Raw genomic sequence first — 21,485 nt, forward strand, 5'->3', positions numbered from 1 at the left:
CACTGAGGTCAACTTGAAAACTCCTTTAAAATGGTATTTGAATATATCATTTGAATCTAGACAGTGTTTGCCAGTACAGTCTTATCTGCTGATCTGTTAAACAGAATAGAGTTTAAGCTGTTCTTGTAAATCGCTCTCTGTCACCTCACCAAATGTGTCTTGTTTTTCTTTGAGCAGCTGGAAGATGGCAGCTAACTGCTCTCGCTGAACCCTGAAACAAAACATGTACACTTTATTAAACACAAATCTCAGATGTTCAATTTTTAAATTAATATCTACGGTTGTGGCAGTAAGTTTAGCGTAAAAAGACAGTCAGTCACTGCTGGAAAGGGTTCAAATATGCCCGAATATGCTTACGATTCTGGAAAACCAAAGAAAGTGCAGGACCTGGAGGATTTTTCTGAACAACAGTGTGCAGTTTCACATAGGACTTATGAACAACTATCGCAAAACATCAGAAAGCAGTCATTGATCAGCCAGGTAGCGACACACAGTATTAAGAATTAAGTGTACTGTATGTACATTTTTGAATGGGGTCATTTTTTTTAAATTCAGCTATTATTTTGTCTTATGGAACATGCAATTTTTATGATCCTCTTATTTTGATATTATTATTAACATTTTGCAGATTAATTTTGCAAGGTCTATGTAAACTGCAATTGTATAATGATGTTAGACACTTGAACTGACGTTGCAGAGATTTTCATTTATCAGTAGCCTATTTATATATATTAATGCAAAGTGATGTACAAATGAAGAATAAAACTTGAGCAGTTTAATTTAGCTGAGATAAAATAATAAAATTATTTTATATCCTATCCAAATAATAAATGGTGTGAATTCACATTCGTACAGGTATGACGTTCTTATCCAGGACTAAAGGAACAATAGGCAAACAGAAAACTCGAATAGCCTGAAACCTTCAGTCTGTAATGATGAGTTTATCTAACATAAAGATAAACTGTAAACTGTAACTGTTAACACACTGAGGTGTGTTAAAGCGTATGCTGTTCAAACAGAAAATGCATTTTGTTTACTTAGTTGAATAATCAACAAATGCCAAATGTTAATGCAAGCAGGAGCACATTTTAAACTATGGAAGTAGAATATTAAAGTGAACATGCTTGACAGAACTGTTTGCAGACTATTTAAGAAAATTTATTTCAAAATGTTTGTTATGGGTGGAGGGAGTGAATACAAACTGATTGTTTGTATGGGCCATAAATCATCAAGATATGAAAACACATCCTGTGAGTCTCTGAGAACAAACTAGAAAAGCAAAATACAAAGTAAACAAGGGTAAGACTTGATGAATTACTCAAGGTGAACCTTACACTTTACACATGGTGCATTAAACTGATCAAACGTGACAGTAAAGACATTTATAATCAGTGTTGCGGGTAACGCATTACAAGTAACATGGGTTATGTATTCAGATTACTTTTATAAAGTAACTAGTAATGTAACCCATTACTTTTTAATTTAGAAGAAAATATCGGAGTTCATTTTTTAAATATGTAATGCCAGTTACTTTGTTTTCCCATTTATTGACTGACAGCTCTCCTGTCCCCATGTTGGGAGAAACCGGGAGTAACTAAGTGCAGTGGCATTGTGTGCGCTGTGTACACATAATGCTCACTGCATTTCTAGATTAAATGTCAACATACATTTACTCATCTCATGTGCACAAAAACAGATTCGGTATTCCTCGAAATGAATAAAAACAGTGAAATGCATACCTGCAACAAATAAATGTTAACACAAAAATTATTTTTGTATTTAATCCCATTTTATTAACCAATGGCTTTACTGCAGAGTGCAGACCTTCGATGATCTAATTCAAGAATACTATTAAGCAAAAATGACTTTAGATCAACATAACATTTGTGTTTCTTTGTGATTGAGAAGAAAAGTATCCTATTCAATAGAATCCTAGAAAGCATACTATTTTTTTCCCATGCAATCCAGAATGGCAGCACAACTGAAAGGAATGTTTCAAAATTTTTGAATTTACATTTCCTTCAACCTGAGGGAATGAAAGAGCTTTTACATTTGCCAAAATAGAACTTTTTATATTAAAAACAAGCAAGCAAGCCCAGCCCAGATGAGAAAAAGTAACGCAAAAGTAATGTAATGCATTACTTTCCATAAAAAGTAGCTAAGTAACGCAATTAGTTATTTTTTTAGGGAGTAGGCCTAACGCAATATTATAATTCATTACTTTTAAAGGCAGGGTAGGTGATTTGGTTCAAAAACATTTTTTGTTATGCTGGTTGAAAGTCTCTTCACATCCCGATAGCAATCACTAAGTTAAGCGGTCTAAATATTTTAATTTTTTTAATATATATCACCTGTGGAAGGTTTAGGACCACAAAATGTTCGTCCAATCAAAATCTTTGGTCCAAAGATTACGATAGGCTGTCCTACCTGCATGTCAATGTATGTATTTGCATACCTCTGCACACCCTGTTTATACAGACATGATACGTCATCAGCGCGTTCCATTATGCTACTGCAGACCGAGCGAAAATGGAAGGCGTTATTATTATAATATTGTGCGCTTTATACTATAATGATTTCTCATCGGTGTATGGAAGGATATTGCGGACTATTTTCAAAAGGAATTGCAAATTGTATTTTCAATTGCATTTTCCATATGTGGGCACATAAATTGTGACATAATCCAAACGCAATTGCCAATCTTGCATTACCATTTACGTTTTTGCTTTTGCAAATGCACAGTGACTGTCGAATTTCAAATGGACAAACAAAGTCCTTTTGCAACTGTATTTCCAATGTCTTATGAGTTATGACCCTGTCATATTTAAATAGCAACATTAATTACCACGTCTGCTTTTTCACTCTCTCTGCGTTGCGCATGTAACCTGCCAGAACTCACTTGGAATCGCAATTCCTTTAGCATTTGAATTTAAGATGCCTTGCACAGAAACCTGTCAATCAGTGTCAGGGGTGCGACTATTCTATGGGGCATGCATGTATTGGGAAGTGACGTCACTCACAATAGGTCAAAATTAACCATTAACCAAACTTTTCACCTGCCTCAACATCTCTCACTGTTTGCACTCCGATTGATGCACGTGAGCAAACAGACACTTATTGTATTATATTGAATTCCTCTCTTTTAATCCATAATGGAGCACGCGTTGCCTCAAGATCTCTCACTGCTTACAGCCACAGTATATTAAGTTACTCACCTTGGCTGTGGCATGTTCTGTGACAGCTGCGCCTAGATCTGACTGGAGAAGTGTCATCTGGGGCAGACAGATAGGAGTAGTAGCATTTTCTTTATGGTCATGTGCATTGGCGTACGGGACACCCCCGCAGCCACCGTGGTGCGTGGGGGCCCCGTCTCAGGACATACTAAAAGGCATTCGCAAATCACACAGAACATGTTTTTGCTTTGAAATATGAAAGACACGGCAGTGGGATTTGGAAAAAGTCTAGCGTCTCTTTTTTTTAATTCTTTTGACTTGAGCGTCGCAAAAAGAAAAGACGCTAGACGTGAGCGCAAAGGTAGTGCAGTGGAGTGGAAAAGTGTGTGGAAAAACTCTTAACGTGGCTTAATAATGTTCTAAAACATCAACTAGGAAAATCTATTTTCTCTCACATTTAACTTGTCATAAACTCTATACTTCTAAGACAACCGCACCATAATCGAAGTGAATATTTTTATGCTTAACGTGGCTTATACATTAAGACAGTGATATTAAACGGTCAAACTCTGCTGAAGTGCCCAGAATACGAACGCAACACACAAAGTTTTACGTTAAGCATTTATTTCCCACTGTAAAAAAAAAAAAAAGTGGTAACATGCAATTATGTGAAAGCGCTATTTCTACCTGTTCTTACCCTTAAAGGGGTCATGGACTGCCTTTTTTATTATTTTGTACTATTCTCTGAGACCCACTTATAATGTTATCAAAAATTAGACATCAAAAAAACATAATTTAGAAGTAATAGGCTATTTTCTGTCCTGTTTTGACCCCCTCATCGGAACGCTCTGTTTGAATATGCGTGGTGGATTGTAGACTCGGACGTAACACCCACTGCTATGATTGGCTAACAGTTGTATATGTTTGACAGCCTACACCCTTCATAGATGTACGCTGCTGTGATTTAGGTTAAAAACGCTGTCCGAATAATCAATTCTGATTGGCTGGCAGGTATGCATTAAAACCGTTTAATGCACAGGTAGTTCCAAGTCAGTTTAATCACCGTTCTAAATTAATGTGCTACCTATAAACATTGGTAACCATAGTAACATACAGTTACAGTTATACAGAGACAGCATATAAACACTTCCGATTTACTTAGCTTAATGGATTATTTCCGCGTGTCATTTAACTTATTTGGTGAATATGGCAATTTTGATAAATGGGCAGAGGCACAAGATGAACTAGACGAACTGGAGAACATAACGGTAAGTGAGAAATGTAACGAAAAACAGCGCAAGGAATTAACACCAGCAGAGCTCAGCAGATAGAAGATGACAAGGATGAGGTTAACACAAAAAAGAGGACTAAATGGGCAGTTAACACATTCAAAGACTTTTTGTATCAGAGACAAAAAAGTGCTGATGTTGAGACCTTCTCTGCTTCTCTTCTTAATGAGACCTTGCGAGAGTGTTATGCCTCTGTTCAAACTAGCCTACACCGGACTCGAATACTGCGTCGCAATTCTGATGTGTCTAAGAGCAGGTATTAACCGTCGCATCACAAAACACAACATCATAAATGATAAAGAATTCAAATCAAGCAATGCCATCTTTAAATCAATTATAAAGTGCCACAGGAAAAATGTAAAAGACACCAGCGTTCATCAAAATTAGAAATGTACCCGCACTCTCCCCTTTAACACCCAACGGTCTTGTACGAAAAGTTTGGTTTGAGATACAGTTGTGTTTTGCACGGAGGGGTAGAGAAGGAAAACGAAACCTATCAAAAGAGTCTTTTGTTCTCCGGCAAGATGAGAATGGCCTGGAGTACCTGACCCTGGCGCATAACCCAGAAACAAAAAAAATCACAAGGATCCCAGTGCATCGGATAGAGAAAATGTACGAGGATTTATGTTTGCGTGTCCTGGTGACCCACTTTGTCCTGTGGACAGTTTTAAAAAATGCCTATCAAAGTGTCCATCTAATGCCAGAGACTTTTATCTGCATCATAGGCATAAACCTTTATGCAAACTCGAGAACACTGAAGTGTCTTTCACGGTGAACGTGATTTCACAACAACATGTTCCTGCATCGACATCCTTGTTGATCTTGGAACAACATTCCAGTTTTCAATAAATGTCAGTTTTAGGCTTAAAATCAGGGTTAGATGCTTCTACACCCTTGTTATTCACCTATCATTTCCCTCTGATTTTAGGAATAAATTATGGGTAGGGTTAGGTTTAGGGGTAGGGATTGGGTTAGGTCTATATTTTTGGACCGCAATGTTGATCCAGGATCAACAAAACATGTTTATCCAGGAACATGTCTTACTTGGCAAAATCACGGCGACAGTGGTTTACCAGGGAGCCGATGGGGTTCAACTACTTCGGCAATATGCTAAAAAATATTTGCGAAGAGGTAGGCTACCTAAGATATTTAATTCCATTTTTAATCCCATAAGGTCAAACTGTTTGTAGTTATAATATTTTCTAAATCTAAATTGCATACTTGAAATTCTTGTCTTTCAGGTGAAAGGTATCACACAAAATTACACAATCCATAGTTTGTGGAGCACTACCGTTGGTCACCTATCTGACGCCTTTTGTTGATCCTGGATCAAAATTACTGTCCAAAAATATACACTTAACCCAATTCCTACCTCTACAAACCTCTACAAATGTATCTGTGGCCTAATAAAATGTAAGATAGTCTGTTGGCGTAGCCTGTGTCTGTCACGATTATGGACTTTTAGTTTGTTTTCTTTCCTCATGTTTCCCTTGACCTTGTTTTCCCTCGTGTCTGATTAGTTCATTCTGTTCACCTGTGTTAGTATAAGTACTCCCCGTTCTGTTTTTTATGTTGTCCGGTATTGTTTGATGCCCCCGGAGTGGGCGCTGGTGAGCAATGACTCTCCATTCACCATCGCCAGCCCCACTCCAGACCCAGAGCCCAGCCGAACATCACCCCGCAGCGCGGAATGTTTGCCCGAGCCCGCCGCAGACAGAGAGCCAAAGCCGGCCACGACCAACGAGCCATCGCAAGCAAGAGCGACAGAGCTGAGGATCGCCCCGGAGTCAGAGCCTCACGGATCATCTGACCAGGTGCGAGAACCGGCAACGAGGGATGATACAGTGGAGAACGAGGACACAGACGAATGCCCCGCCCACTGTACCACCACTGAGGGTGAACTGAGGCAGGATTCAAGGGATCTGATAGACTTTTATTCAGAACTAACCAGTTTCCCGTCATTGTCTGAAGTCTCTGTCTGTCCTGTTAGGGCCAAGGAGGCCGTTTTTGAACTATCTATCTGCCCTGAAATGTCTGTCTGCCCCATCACGACCATGGAAGTCATTCCCCTATCTCTGGCACTCCCAGTGCTGGGAGTGGCCATCTGGTGTGTGTGGGCAGCACCATTCCTGAACCCCCGGACTGCTCAAAGCTCCCACCCAGCCTCCTTCTCCCACCACCTCTTCATCAGTCCTCACCACCGCCTCTGCTGTCCCCTGTCAGCCCTTCAGCTCACCTTCAGCCCACCATCTCTGATGTGGGTTCGCCGTGGGTTGGCCAGTCTCCATCGGCGTTGTGGCTGGAGGATCCCTTATCTCCGCCTCCAGCCTCTGAAACCCAGACTCCGCCTCGGCCCATCGACCCAGTGGCTCAACCATGGCTCTTAGCTCCCTCCTCTTCGCCGTGGCCCATTAGTCCAGGGCTCCCTCGATTCTCCGGTTCCGCCTTGGTCAGTCGTTGACCCGCCATCGCCTCAGGACTCCACTCCTCCGGCTGCGCCTCGTCGATCCGTCCCACCGGCTCCGTTGGGATCCTCCCTCTCTCCAGCTCCACTTTGGTCCTCTGTCGCTCTGGCTCTGCTCCGCCACTGTTGGTCGGCACCCTGGAGTCGTCAGCCCTTCCTCCACCATGGCTCCTCTCTCCATCGGCTCCACCGTGGGCCATCATGTTGGCTGCGGTCTGGGTTCCGCCTGGTTCCTCCTCCTGCTCCAAGTCCCTCCTGTCTCCGTCCTGGTGCCTCCCTCCGTCTGGTCCGCCATGGTTCCTCCTGTCTCCGTCCTGGCTCCTGTCTCCATCCTGGCTCCTCCCTCCGTCTGGTCCGCCATGGTTCCTCCTGGCTCCTCCCTCCGTCGTCGCCGCCCTGGTCATCTGCCTGCCTTCCTGCCTGCCCTTCGCAGTCCCTTGTTACCATCCCAACTCCACTCCTTTGTCCTCCTCCTTAGTCCCCTCCCTCCCTCCATTGTTGTTTTTGTTACGGCGCGAAGTCGCGCCTGGCCGAAGGGGGGAGTACTGTCACAATCATGGACTTTTAGTTTGTTTTCTTTCCTCATGTTTCCCTTGACCTAGTTTTCCCTCGTGTCTGATTAGTTCATTCTGTTCACCTGTGTTAGTATAAGTACTCCCCGTTCTGTTCCTTATGTTGTCCGGTATTGTTTGATGTTACCTTGTGTGTGAGAACTTCTTCATCTTGTGGATTATCTATGACTTATTCTTTTGTAGAAATGTGTCAGTGTTTTTGAATTTGAACGAGTGAGTAAATAATGACAGAGTTGTCATTTTTGGGTGTACTTATACCTTTAATCTATTATAGTCTATTAGTACTTGGAGACTGGTGAGTCCCAAATAGGTGAATGTGGAAAGATTTTGATGTTTAAAAAAAAATTATAATAAAGAAAATATGTGACACATTTGCACATTTAATGCACATTTACTTGTGTGACTTTAATTATATAATATATAATATTATATATAAGATATATGGGATATATGGGATATATCCCAATATAATATGAAAAAAAGAACACGGGATACTCACACCAGGCTTGCTTATATACATTTTATTAGGCCACAGATACATTTGTAGAGGTTTATTTCAAGCATTGTTGTAAACACACTGCAGTACTAGTCATCAATGACAACTTGGTAGGCTATTAAACTACTCAAACAAAAATTAGAGTCTCACAAATGAAATTTATAAAACGTTAAACACATCAAAGAGTCAAGCCAAGTCAAGTCACCTTTATTTAGGGTGACCATACGTGCCATTTTCCCAGGACGCGTCCTGGCCAGGATTTCTATATTGCCTAAAATATCTAGGTTTTGGCTTTGTTTGCGTGTGCAGACCGATCGGTGTATGACATCAAAGTACCATACAGACGGTTATGCTTTCGAAAACAGGAAAAACGTGTGCTGATAATGCAAGAGGACAATAGAAAACATTTAGTTTATCAGTTAAAGTCAGTTCATTGTTGATTTAGTGATTCAGTAAAAAACTATATTAGCCAGGGTTAGCACAGGTTATTAGCTTGTTTTCTCTGCTGTGTGCCTGTAATCAATTAGGCATAACAGCACAGACACTTTATATTACACAAACTATGCATTGTTTTGACACTGTTGCAGTTAATGCTTTAATGCTTAACACTGAAACTTTGTTACCTTTTCGAAATAATCCATTAAACAAGTTGCTATTTGAGGAGCCTGTACTATTATTTTCAGTTCAATTCATTTGCGCGTTGTCTCAAGGACACGCCCACAATATGGGGAACTAATGAATATTCATGTAAACTCCACCTGCTGAAACAGTATTTCATGGGAACTGAATATTACACAACACCGGTCTGTCGTCTGCGGTCTCTATCAATCCCATTCAAAAATCTGATGGCGACAGAAGGGTAGACTGCTCCTTCTTCTCCTGGTAAGCCTTAGAGTTGGCACATTTTGCACTTCATAATATTGAGCCCCTTCTTTGTTGGCGAGGAGGGTGTAAAGTGACATTCTTACATCTCGAGCCTCAACATTCAAAAAAACTGATTGTGCTCAAACATCCATCCTCCTCCAAGCCTAAACCTGAAATAACCCTACCCTTTTCCATGTCTAATGGAACCGGTGGGCGGCACTAAGCAGGCAGTGCTGTCAAAGCAGGCGTTAATCTTCTTCTGCGGAGGCATAATGTCATAAAGTGGCACATTCCACAACCTGTCGTTTTGGCAGACTGGCTTCAATATAAGCTGTTTTTAGACTAACGAGAAAGTTTTGAGTTCTGAAACTTATAGTACAATGACCTCTTATATGTCAAAGGATCAAGGGAATTTTGATTTCTCAGTTTATGACCCCTTTAAATTTAGTTTTGTTGGTGTAACCTAATATATTTATAATGTTAGGCTTAAAGGGTTAGTTCACCCAAAAATGAAAATTCTGTCATTAATTACTCACCCTCATGTCATTTCAAACCCGTAAGACCTTCGTTCATCTTCGGAACACAAATTAAGATATTTTTGATGGAATCTGAGAGCTGTCTGACCATGCATAGACAGCAACGCAACTAATCTTTCTGTAATACGCCCCCAGGGGCCTATAACAGATGTTTGTGTATTATTATTGATGAAGGATCCTCCTACTATTGTTACAATAACAATCAAATCAGAGCAGCGGCACTTTTGCCTCCACGTTCATAGATTAAATATTTATCCCTGCAGGGATTTCAGTCTGACTAAAAACAAAAGCAATATCAAATTCCCAAATCGAATAGCCTATATAATGTTATTCAGTAATAGCGTCAAATGAATCAATGTAATGATAATTCACCACATTAATTACTGTTAAATCAGTTATGTAAATGGGGAGGCAGACTCAGTAGTATGTTACAGCAGGTGCACAATATATTTTCATAGGTTACATGACATCACTACTGATTGGAGGGGCCCCATCTCGTTCTTTGCGGGGTGCATCACAGATGTGCGATACGCCACTGGTCACATGCATCAATCGGAGTGTAAACAGTGAGTAAAATATAGTAAAATATAAGGTAAGGTGGCAAATAGGTAAATAAGTGTAGATCTGTTACATGCATCAATCGTAGTATAAACAGTGAGAGATCATGAGGCAGGTGAAAAGCATTTGGTTAATGGTGAATATTGACCTATTATGCATACCGTTGTAACTCCCGCTGGTAGCAGGGGACAGCCACTGCATTTGGGGTAAAAATGACAGAATTATTTATTGTGTAAAGTGCCAAAGAATAGACCCAGGTTGTCTGTTCGTTCACACGTATCTACCGGATTGGCAGCTGCCTTCTGTTGTGGCAGGTTTTGTGGCAGATGCCTTTTGTGGTGCCTTTATCAAATACCTCCATTGTTCAAAGCATTCGGCACAATCGTATGTGAGTGACGTCACTTCCCATACATGCCCCATAGTATAGTCCCACCCCTGACACTGATTGACAGGTTTCCTTGTAAGGCATCGGAAATTCAAATGCTAAAGGAATTGCGATTCCATTTGAGTTTTGGCAGGTTACATGCGGCAGAGAGTGAAAAAACAGACGTGCAAATTAATATTGCTATTTAAATATGACAAGGTCATAACTCGTAAGACATGGGAAATACAGTTGCAAAAGGACTTTGCTTTTTCATTTGAAATTTGGCAGTCACTGTGCGTTCACGAAAGCAAAAATGCAAATGGTAATGCAAGATTTGTAATAGCATTTGGATAATGTCCACATCCACATATGGAAAGCTCTATTGAAAATACAATTTGCAATTCCTTTTGAAAATAGTCCGGAATATCCTTCCATTATTGATGTGCGCTTTCAAAGCACTGCTTCATGAAGCTTCGAAAACTTTGCGAATCATTTTGAATCATCGAAACAGTGGCTCGGAGCACTTATCAAACTGCCAAAGACACGTTATGTCAGTAAACGAGGTTTTGTTATGTCATAACTTTCGAAACGTTTTGACATTTCAATGGTTTGCCAATGGAGGGCGATGATCTCTGTGACCCCGTGAATCATGGGAGTTCATTGAGATTGTCCCCCAGTGGCGAACCATTGAACCAGCATCTATGGTTTTTATCTGATCTCGGATCAGTTTTATCAATTTGTATGCATTCTTAATGAGACATTTGTGTAATTAAAAGCATGAGTAGTAGTTAATAGTCTCTTATTGGCCTGTATAGACAAGCTCTCCATAAAACAAACAAAACAAGCCCTGCAAATTAATAATAATAATAATTAAAAACATATTATTCAGACACTTCATATTGAATGGTATTTTATTATTTGAATTGCATTTAATGTATTATACTTTCAATAAAACATTTGCAATGGGTTTGTAAAATGTTTTTATGCTTGTTTTGGCATGAGTTTTTGTTGCATTTACACAGATTTGACCAGCAGGTGTCACCAGCGTGTGGTGTTTCGAGCGCTTCGAAACGGTGAATCATTTTGTGAAGCAATTGGTTCAATAGAGTGGTGGAACTATGCTGTCACTTTGTAGGCAAAAACCCAGAAGCGAGTTAGCATTTTAGCACTTTCGGTTCCATCGTCCCAGAGTCAGTGGGTTTTTTGAATGGGAGTTTGGTTAAATCCCCTAAAATAAGGTCCGTGGTTCACACAAGCTCAAGATACTTTCACGTTTTATTCTGTGACATAAAACACACCAGTTACACCCCACTCATGATTTTTTAAAACTGTTACGTTTCTTAAAAAAGACTGTTGCTAACAAGTTGCTAAATGGCACTACAGGCACCCGTGGTTCACACAAGCTCAAGATACTTTCACGTTTTATTCTGTGACATAAAACACACCAGTTACACCCCACTCATGATTTTTTAAAACTGTTACGTTTCTTAAAAAAGACTGTTGCTAACAAGTTGCTAAATGGCACTACAGGCACTGTCAGAGACATTAATGCGATTTCAGTTTTTCCTTTCTCTTTGGAGTGTTACAAGCTCTTAGTGCATAAAGAAGATCTGTAAAGTTGCAAAGACTAAAGTCTCAAATCCAAAGAGACATGCCAAAAAGTTTATAAATTTACAGTATTTTCCAATTGTAGTATAATTTATAGTACAATTAATTGTAGAATAACCAATTAATAGTTCAGAAGGAAGATGCTTGTTTTATCGCTTTCCTACTGATGCTGAGACTCTGGGTTCGCACCATAAGGTAAACTCATATGATTATTCCATGTAAACACCACATTTACCTGCTTAGTCACGGTGAAAGTGAAACCTTAACGATGCATAGTGCTTAAAGCCACGTTAAAATTCAATGTTTACGGCCACATGAAGCTGTTAGAAAGCAGAAAGATTGAGGATTTTCTAGAAGCAAGGATAAAATAACATTTTGTGTACCCACCCTAACAAAACGATAGCTGAAATGTGGTACTTTATTCACTAAAATAAGTTTAATCTTACCATATCCAAAAACTTGCTCACTCTGCTGTTATTTAATAGAATAAATGCACTAGAATTTTATTGAATAGTTACGTGGAGATACGTTTTTAATTAAAAATATTCATATTAATCAAGGATTTATTGACTTTTAATGCACCTTGTTTCGAAATGTACAGAAATACATGCTTTCATGTCCTTTAGTTATGATTATTTCATTTATTCACTATGCGATTTATTATAAGGTCTCATTTCAGTTTTATTTTGACTCTAGTTTTGTATTTATTCCAGTTTATATGAAAAGGTTCATGTAGCGTGGGTTAAAATTCATCCACAGGAGTAAATCCTTTTCACTGTTTTCATCCTTTTCCTTTTCAATGTTAAAAATAAGTTGTCGGGAGCATGGTGGTGGTGACGTTGAAGGCGAGCAACCGTAGTGCTGTCGTTTTTTTATATCCTAAGTTTAGCTTTTAAGTTCTGGCGCTTTTATTTAGGCTTCAAAATTCATAAAATATATTTTGTGAAGATTATCTTGATGGTCAAAACGTGTACGTTTCATGAACTATGATTGAACACAGAGCTTATTTTTTGCAATGATACAAAAGCCTATGGAAAAATCCTATTGGCTTTTTGTCGAGGGAACCAGTGTGATGCTAACAGCCGATCCGCCTACAAAGTGACTTCAGAGTTCCCCCACTCTATTGATTCGAAGCTTCAAAAAGGTTAATTTCTCCCATTACTACCTTCCATACCGATGAATGAGACATGAGGTAATCTGACAGCGTTGCATTCAACCCTCCACCAACGCCATCTCTCATCGTATCGCTGGTTATCGTCTGTATGTGCTGTTCATGTGTTTTGGAGGAGGCGTGGCTTTGCAGAATGATTATGCAGGGGGATCTTGCTTTCAAAGCTAGCTTGCTATTGCTAGCCTTTCCGAAATCGCCTACACTACCTTAAATGTTCTCACTATCCAACAGGACTTTAGCAAGGATTGCTGAAATTACAAGACATTTAGTTAAGAAGAAATCACCTCTGCTCTTCCTCCAGTTCTTCTTTGGTCATCATCTTTTCAAGCTGGCAGGTCCTCAGCATGCCAGCCATGTACCTCAAGGGTTTCTTCTCAGCATCTATTGCAGAGTGGAAGATATAGTGTCAAACTGCTGCAGTATGTTCACAAATTTCTTATCCTACAAAACATGAGTGAATTCAGGTGCAGTTTCTTAATTAGGGTGATAGGGCGATGCACCACAAAAAAGTGCAAAAGGGAGGGATTTTTTTCTATCACATTCAACCACAGCAATCACGGTTCTAGACGGTTTGTTCCCTTTTTGAGGTTTCACGAGACACCTCCTCCTCCCGGATGTGGGAGCATCGACTCACCGCGCCGCCATCCTCAGTGGTCACTCCCTTCCCCAGTCACCATCCCCGAGGGCAGCTTCCACCCTCCTCCGAGCATCGCAGACTTCATGTTGTTCGGCCAGGAGGAAGAGGATGAAGACTCAATGTCCATCTCGGCCTCAGAGAAAGAGGATTGGGCGGGATCGGAGCGTGACTGCGCTGACAGCGAGGGGCCCCCAGACCTCCAGGAGGAGCTTGTGAGGGTCATGACGAAAGCTGTCCAGGAGCTCGAGCTTACCTGGAGCTCTCTGGAGGAGCCTGCCAAGAGTAAGCTCGACTCCTGGTATTTTAGATCCTCTCGCGGCAAGCTGATTCGAGGGCATCGGTCCCCTTCTTCCCCGATGTCCACAAACAACTTGTGTAGACATGGTCTGCGCCCCAATCGGCGCGTGTCCAATCAAACATGCAGGCCATATTCTCACACGTGGACGGGGCGGAGGCCCGCAGTTACGTGCCCACTCCCCCCATCAAGGAATCTGTCGCCACGCACCTATGCCCTGCAGCGGCCAAAACCCTGGGCTCTGACATCAGCCTCCCGTCTAAGCCGTGTAGGACCACCGCCCACCTCCCTAACAAGGCCTACGCAGCGGACAGTGAGGCGGCGTCAGCGCTGCATGCCATGGCGGTGCTGCAGGTGTTTCAGGCGAAGCTCCTGCAGACGGCAGAGGGCGGAGCCCTCACACCGGACGCCGTTAATTACCTGCGCGCGGCGACGGACTTCGCTTTGATGGCCACAAAGCGCACTGCTCAGGCGATCGGTAAGGCGATGGGCTTTATGGTCGTCCTTCAGAAGCACCTATGGTTGAACCTAGCTGACCTCAAGGACGCAGACCGTAAAGCTCTCCTTAATGTCCCGGTGACTCCCTCCGGCCTCTTCAGTGATGCCGTGGAGTCCATCGAGCACTTCGTGGTGGCTCAAAAGCACGCCAAAGCAATGAGCCACGTGATGCCGAGACGCAATTTCCAGCAGCAGACCGCGAGTTTGGCGCATGGTCCAGCGCAGAGGAGGGACACCAGGCCCGCAGCCGCTACCGTGACCGCTGCTGTCCCTCGCCAGGAGCCGGATGTGTGGAGGAAGGTGTGGGGACCCGGGAAGAGGCGCCACGGCCAGCGTAGGAGCCTGCGCTGAGAATCCCGCCTGCCGCCAGCTGCCAAGCCATCGTCCTGACAGCCCATAGAGGAGAGAAGAGTGCAAGAGCAGCCCTGCCCCGAAGCGCCGCAAGCTGTCCCAAAATTGTTCAAGTTTGTGTTTGATAAACATGTGTTCAATAAAAATGCGTTACATTCGCACAAAAAAAGCTTTTCCCTCCTCACTCAGTCGATGCGGCACCACTCGCCCCGCCTCAGAGCGGTGCGGAGCCGCTGCCCGCACCGATTATTGCCGCGTAGCACTCGCTGGCACATACAACGACCAAGCCGCTAAAGCCGCTATGTCAGTTCCTGAGCGCGTGGGAAGTTATTCCGGGAATCTCGCGCTGGCTACTCAGTGTGATTGAGCATGGGTATACCCTTCAATTCAGACGCAGACCACCCCGTTTCAATGGCGTGGTGCAGTCTCTAACATTGTCTCGAAATGCCCCCGTTCTGAGACAAGAGGTATGCAGCCTGCGCGAAAAAGGTGATAGAGCGAGTCCCTCCGAGCGAGCTGGAGAGCAGGTTTTACAGCTGCTATTTTGTAGTACCCAAGAAAGATGGGGGACTCTGCCCGATCCTATATCTCAGGCCTATCAACAGACCGCTTTGCAAGTGTCCGTTTAGGATGATAATACTGAAACAGATCCTGGCGCAAATTCGCCCCGGGGACTGGTTTGTGTCTGTGGATTTAAAGAACGAGTACTTTCACATTCAGATAGCACCGCATCACAGACGCTTTCTGAGGGTTGCTTTCGAGGGCACGGCATACCAGTACTCTGTTCTTCCGTTTGGGCTGGCTTTAGCCCACACACTTTCTCGAAGTGCATGGATGCAGCACTTTCCCCGCTCAGAGCGAGCAGGATGTGCATTCTCAACTAGCTAGCCGATTGAATGATTTTAGCTCATTCACGGGACATGCTAGTCAGCCATACAGACACGCTGCTTTGTCACTTGGAGTCCCTAGGGCTATGTGTCAACATGCAGAAGAGCATTCTCGCCCCAAGTCAGTCTATAACATATCTGGGGGGGTGTTTGACCTCGTTGGAGATGCACGCCCGCCTCTCTCGGGAGCGCTCGGTGGCCCTTTTGTCTTCCCTGCACCATTTGAAGGAATTTCAGAGGCTGCTGGGACTCATGGCAGCAGCATCAGCTGTATGCCATCTGGGTTTACTACACATGCGCCCACTGCAGTTATGGACCATCACTTTCTCTCCATCAGAGCAGCGCACATCCGTGGTCTCCTGAACTGCGGGGCGGACATGCTTTCGAGGACAGGGATTCCTCAAGGAGAGTGGAGGTTGCACCCCGAGCCAGTTCGGATGATTTGGGCCCGCTACGGAAGAGCGGAGGTGGATTTGTTCGCGACGAGCGAGAATATGCATTGCCCGCTGTTCTTCTCTCTGTCTCACTCCCCGATGGAAGGGGATGCTCTGACGTCATCCTGGCCAGCAGCCAGACTGTACATGTTTCTCCCGATCAAGATATTGCCGCTGGTGTTACGCCTTCAGTCCCACCCTGGGACCTAGAGGTGGTGTTAAGAGCTCTTTCACAGCCACCATTCGAGCCTTTAGCATCCGTTGCTATGAAGGAGCTATCTCTCAAAACTGCACTTCTTCTTGCCCTCGCTTCGGCTAAGCACATAGAGGATTTACATGCGTTTTCTTTGGACAGCGATTGTATTCGCTTTGGACCCGGTGACTGCAGTCATTCTCCGGCCGAGACCGGGCTACGTGCCTAAATCCCTATCTAGTCCCTTCAGAGTGCAAACTGTTTAGCTCTCTGCCCTGTCATCTGAGTCATCGACCTCGCATGATGCGGACGCTCAGATTTCGGTGTGCCCCGTCAGGGCTTTGAGGACTTACATCGACCGTTCTGCCAGCTTTCTGCAGTCTGACCAGCTTTTCTTGTGCTACAGTGGTCGTACGAAGGCCCGGGCCGTGTCAAAACAGAGACTTTCCCACTGGATTGTGGACGCTATCACAGCTGCTTATACGAGCCAAGGTGTGGAATGCCCCTTTCACATTAGGGCCCACTCAACAAGAGCTATCGCCTCCTCCTGGGTGGTGGTCAAGAGGTATGTCTATTCAGGATATATGCCTTGCTGCCAGCTGGTCTTCTCAGAATACCTTCGCCAGGTTTACAAGCTGGACGTTCAGTCCTTAAATTCCCAAGTGCTGTCGGTGAGTGCTTGATTCATGTTATGCTACCTCTATTCATGTGTGTTATCTGCCTCGCACAGTTACTACTTTGCGCAGCCCTCTATGCTATTGTTGTTGTTGTCTGCCCTGTATTCAGTGCAGCTCCTGTTATTAAATGTGTAATTCGATTTGAGTTCCATCATCATGTTATGTGTTACGCTGCCTAATACAGTTATCTCTGTTCAGCCCCCCTCTCAATATTGTTGTTGCTTCTGCCCTGTTCTCAGCGCAGCCTATGTTATTACCGGCCAGATATGCAAATTTAGTATACCTGGGTTTTAGATGCTCATTGGCTTATCTCCACCTATCAGCTGAGAGCCCGCCTACAAGCATCGCTATTGGTTATGGGAATTATGTGTGTGTTCTGTCTTGCTGAGTGTGTAGCTTGTTCAGGCTGCTCATAACCTCTCTCACGGCGGGATTGAATATCATTCCCATAGCAGAGAAACCTCCGCGATGTCTCGTGAAAGCTTGAAAGGGAACGTATCCGGTTACTATCGTAACCTCGGTTCCCTGAGAACGGGAACGAGACATCGCGGAGATCACCGTGTTCACTGCTCGACCAGCTAAGCGGCGTTCAGTATTAGATTCTGACATAATTGTCGCGTGCACCACATTTTATACTGCCTCTCGAGCTCGTTAGTATTAGCATGCGATTTGCATACTTTGCGACAATTGGCCAGTCAATTGGACTGGCATGAGCCAATAGGACTTCAGGAAAGGTTTGAAGGGAAGGAGTTCCCATGGCGGAGAAATCTCCACGATGTCTCATTCCCGCTTTCAGGGAACCGAGGTTACGATAGTAAACGGAGACGTTCTGCCTCTGAATATATAGTCCAATCAGCATCAAGTCATGTTCTGTGGAGTACCACCCCTTTTTGGGCGATTTCACTATGGCCCTGTCCCAAATTGTACCCTAAACCCTCGCGGTTATCCTCTGAGTCCACACTTTAGTGACGTAATTCCGCTTTGGCTGTCGGGTAGAAGTCTGCTGCGGAGCTCGCACCAGTGCAGGCTCGGCAGAAGTGCGCATCGAGGGCACACAGCGGCCGCAAAGAGGGCACTCGCGAGCACCCTTCTGAAAGCTAAAACGACGAATAGGACACCCTACGGTCTCGTTGACTTAATGGACACACACACGCGGCAGCCATTGTAAGTGCGCAAGACTGCAAGTGCACATGAAGTGTGCCATTTGGGACATGGCCTACTGCGCTGATTTGGGACCGAGATGTCGGTGCCCTATTGGGACACTGGCGGCTTCACTTTTTTACAATGTAAGAGAGTGAAGGTGTGTTGTCTATCCTTTTTTTTTTACAGTCTATAGTCAGAACTAGTCTTTATGGGCTGAATAAAGCAAACCAGTATCTCACCAGTAAAGTTTAGATGGATGATGATTGTAACGGAGGTAAAGACAAACAGTGACATACAGCAATCGTACACTATTAGTGGTCTGTTGTCATCTCCGTGTGGTCCTGTTTGGTATTGCAGTTTGACTTGTAGTTATTTGTATGTATAGAAAATGCTCTAAACAAATGTAACATTTATTTTTTTATCGGTTTTTGCTGTTGCACTATATACATAAATTGTGAATTGTGAAAAATAAAAAACAATTTCATTTATCTTGAAAAAGGCTTGCAGAAAATATAATTTTGTGGGAATCATCCTCAATCTTGATCTTGGTAAAACAATTATCTTTATTTAAATGTTTAATGTTTCAAGTCTTAATACTTTTTCTTCTGTTATACTGGGAGAATTCATACTGGGATGTATGCTAAAATTGTTGGATGTGGCGCCCTAACTAGAAAATTTTCAGTTTTTTTTCAGTAAATTAACTGTACGTATTAAGGAATACAGCCTCCAAATAACCAAACAGTAATACTCGAGAAGCCGGCAACATTCAGATTTTGTCAAAACCTCCTCAAACTGTGAATTTGTTGATTTATTTATTGTGTTTAACAAAAGTCATATTAAATTACCCTTGTCAACAAAATTTGCCTTGAACATTATTTGCATTAGTATACTGTAGTTCTTGGACATTTTTTATTATCAAACCATTTCAACCAAGTGTTAATTAGTACATTTAAAATATATTCAATTTAAATGTAATATTAGATAACACTACAGTTAAAATTGTAATCATGTACTTTCCATGTGCTCCAGTATGTTAGTCACCACATCAAAATAAGTGTACAGTACTTCTTTAAAGTGTGACAAAAAAATCATTAAAACAATGATTTTAAATGTACTTTAAAGTAAAAGTTTTAATTTGACAATTACAAAGTGCACATTTTAAGTGTAGATGTTAAAAAAACATAGTCATGAAAGTGTAAGTGTCTCTTAAGTACACTTAAGTGGCTTTTTATATATTAGTAAAACATATATACTTTTAATATTTGAAGTACACAAACGTGCACATTTAATTCAATTAAGTTCACTTCTTTTTCACAATATCAAATTAAAATCATTATTAAACAATAATACAATCAATAATTAAAATCCTATTTAACAATAATAAATATAATGTGGGTGGCACAGGGAAAAAAAACATGGATCCTAATGTTATGGAGACTTACAATACAACATAGTTCTTGTTATTAAAATAATTATTCGGTTATAACTTCTGTGAATACATTTATATTATTCACAGATCTGAGGTTCAAAAATACTTTAAAACCAGTCTAATATAATTCTTATGAAATAGTAACCCAAAAAGTATTTTCTACAATTTGTAATAATAAACAATATTACGACTGACAAACAGGAAGTTACTACAAAAATATTATTATTATTATTATTATACCAGGTGATTGAGCATAATCCCTCAGGGCATTCCTTATCCCAGACTCTGAGGAATCCTCCTCCCATCCAAAGGAGGAGTGAACTGGAGAATCTGACTTGCAAACTTTTTCCACATTATCAGAGTTTGAATCCTAAGGGGAAGATAGAATTAACATTTAACATTTCCTTTATGTTTTCATTGGTTTGTAATTGTCATTTGACTTATAAACAATTACAAAAGCATTCATAAAGCAGAATAAATCGTTACCTTTACATGTTTTATAGTTTCATCTTTGGCTTCGAGGCTCTTTGCATTAGATTGCAGCTGAATGTCCTGTTGACTGGTTTCATTATGATGTTTCTCGTGATACTGTGAGGAAACCCCGGGGTCTGGACCAGCTCTCTCCTCCACAGCAGCAGCGCTAGTTTGATGGGAGCACTTTGACAGCGCAGCTTTATTTCTTCCCATAAAAACTGCTGCTATTATAATTGCAAGAAGCGTAAACAGCATCGCCGGCCAAAATAAATCTGAGGTTCCATCCATCATATCTATGAAATAACTTTCTTAGTTCGCAATATCCGATTAACTATGCGTTTATTAGTAACTAACGCTGACGTAGGCATTTTCTTATCTGCTGAGGCGCGTATTTTGATAAATGCATATTTTAACAGCATGCAACTGCGAATAATGTATCTCTTTTTGAAATCACTAACGTTACACTTGACACTATAGATAAGTTCATGCAGAAATATACATTGATTTTTTTGGAGCTACTCAGCGGAAGTTCTGCTTTCAAAATAAAAGCTTCGGAAACAAGCAGTCAAAAAAAAAAAAAAGCACCGAGCAATTACGAATAACTTAATTTCTAATTGTGTAAATCTTGCATACACTCATAAATTACACACCTTTAACAATCTGTGTCACGAACATGCTTGCATTTTTAATGCAGATTACGTATATGAATGAATATGAAACCATATTTACAAAATATATTTAAATGTATGTTTAGTCAAAATCTTTACATTATTTTTAGTAAGGCAATCCTCTTTAAAATATTAATGAAGTAGAAATATGAATGTTTTATTTTATTTTTTTCTAAAATTCTTTAAAAAAAAAAAAACATTCACCTGCCATATCCATCATCACCACTATTATTATTGCCACAAGGACATAGGAACCTTTGAAATATAATCTGTTGACTTTTCTTAAAATGCCTGAAAATGTACACCTCGAGTCATTAGCTTGGAACATTTCCTTACATCAGCCAATATTTGTCTAATTTGCATAATAAAAATATGTTTGCCTTTAAAAACTAATGGTTTAATGGGGTAATTTATCTATTTTCAGTTCTTCGAACATGTTATTTGTCTAGTACAAACCACAAAGAGTGCAAATAGATGTGACACCTAAGATTGTAAGAAAAAGCTGCCTTATCAGCTTTTATGTCTATGTATCACCCTCATTATTAATTGTTTTAATGATGTGGAAATAAGTTGTTATTCTGGTGTTAATGTCAATCTCGCACTGTATAAAAGACCAGTGTAGCTTGCTTTAGAGTTGTGCACCAGTTTCAGCCAATATAGGGGCCAGAAGCAGAACCATCACAGTACCAGAACGAGAAAAGGTT

General features: G+C 41.6%; 1 protein-coding gene across 1 annotated transcript; it reads right to left on the reverse strand.

Annotated features, from left to right (window-relative positions):
* Positions 1 to 40: 40 nt before the first annotated feature.
* On the reverse strand, positions 41 to 20,640 carry LOC107721984 (matrix-remodeling-associated protein 7-like). The gene is made up of 4 exons (XM_016530213.1): positions 20,126 to 20,640; positions 19,880 to 20,009; positions 13,380 to 13,476; positions 41 to 211 (listed from the first exon to the last, which is right to left on the reverse strand). The coding sequence occupies exons 1-4, from the start codon at positions 20,402 to 20,404 to the stop codon at positions 97 to 99; spliced, it is 621 nt and encodes a 206-aa protein (XP_016385699.1). The 5' UTR covers positions 20,405 to 20,640; the 3' UTR covers positions 41 to 96.
* Between the last annotated feature and the right edge of the window lie 845 nt (positions 20,641 to 21,485).

The sequence above is a fragment of the Sinocyclocheilus rhinocerous genome, unplaced genomic scaffold (assembly GCF_001515625.1).
Source record: "Sinocyclocheilus rhinocerous isolate Xijiao unplaced genomic scaffold, SAMN03320098_v1.1 scaffold1385, whole genome shotgun sequence".
In the NCBI taxonomy this organism is placed as follows: domain Eukaryota; kingdom Metazoa; phylum Chordata; class Actinopteri; order Cypriniformes; family Cyprinidae; genus Sinocyclocheilus; species Sinocyclocheilus rhinocerous.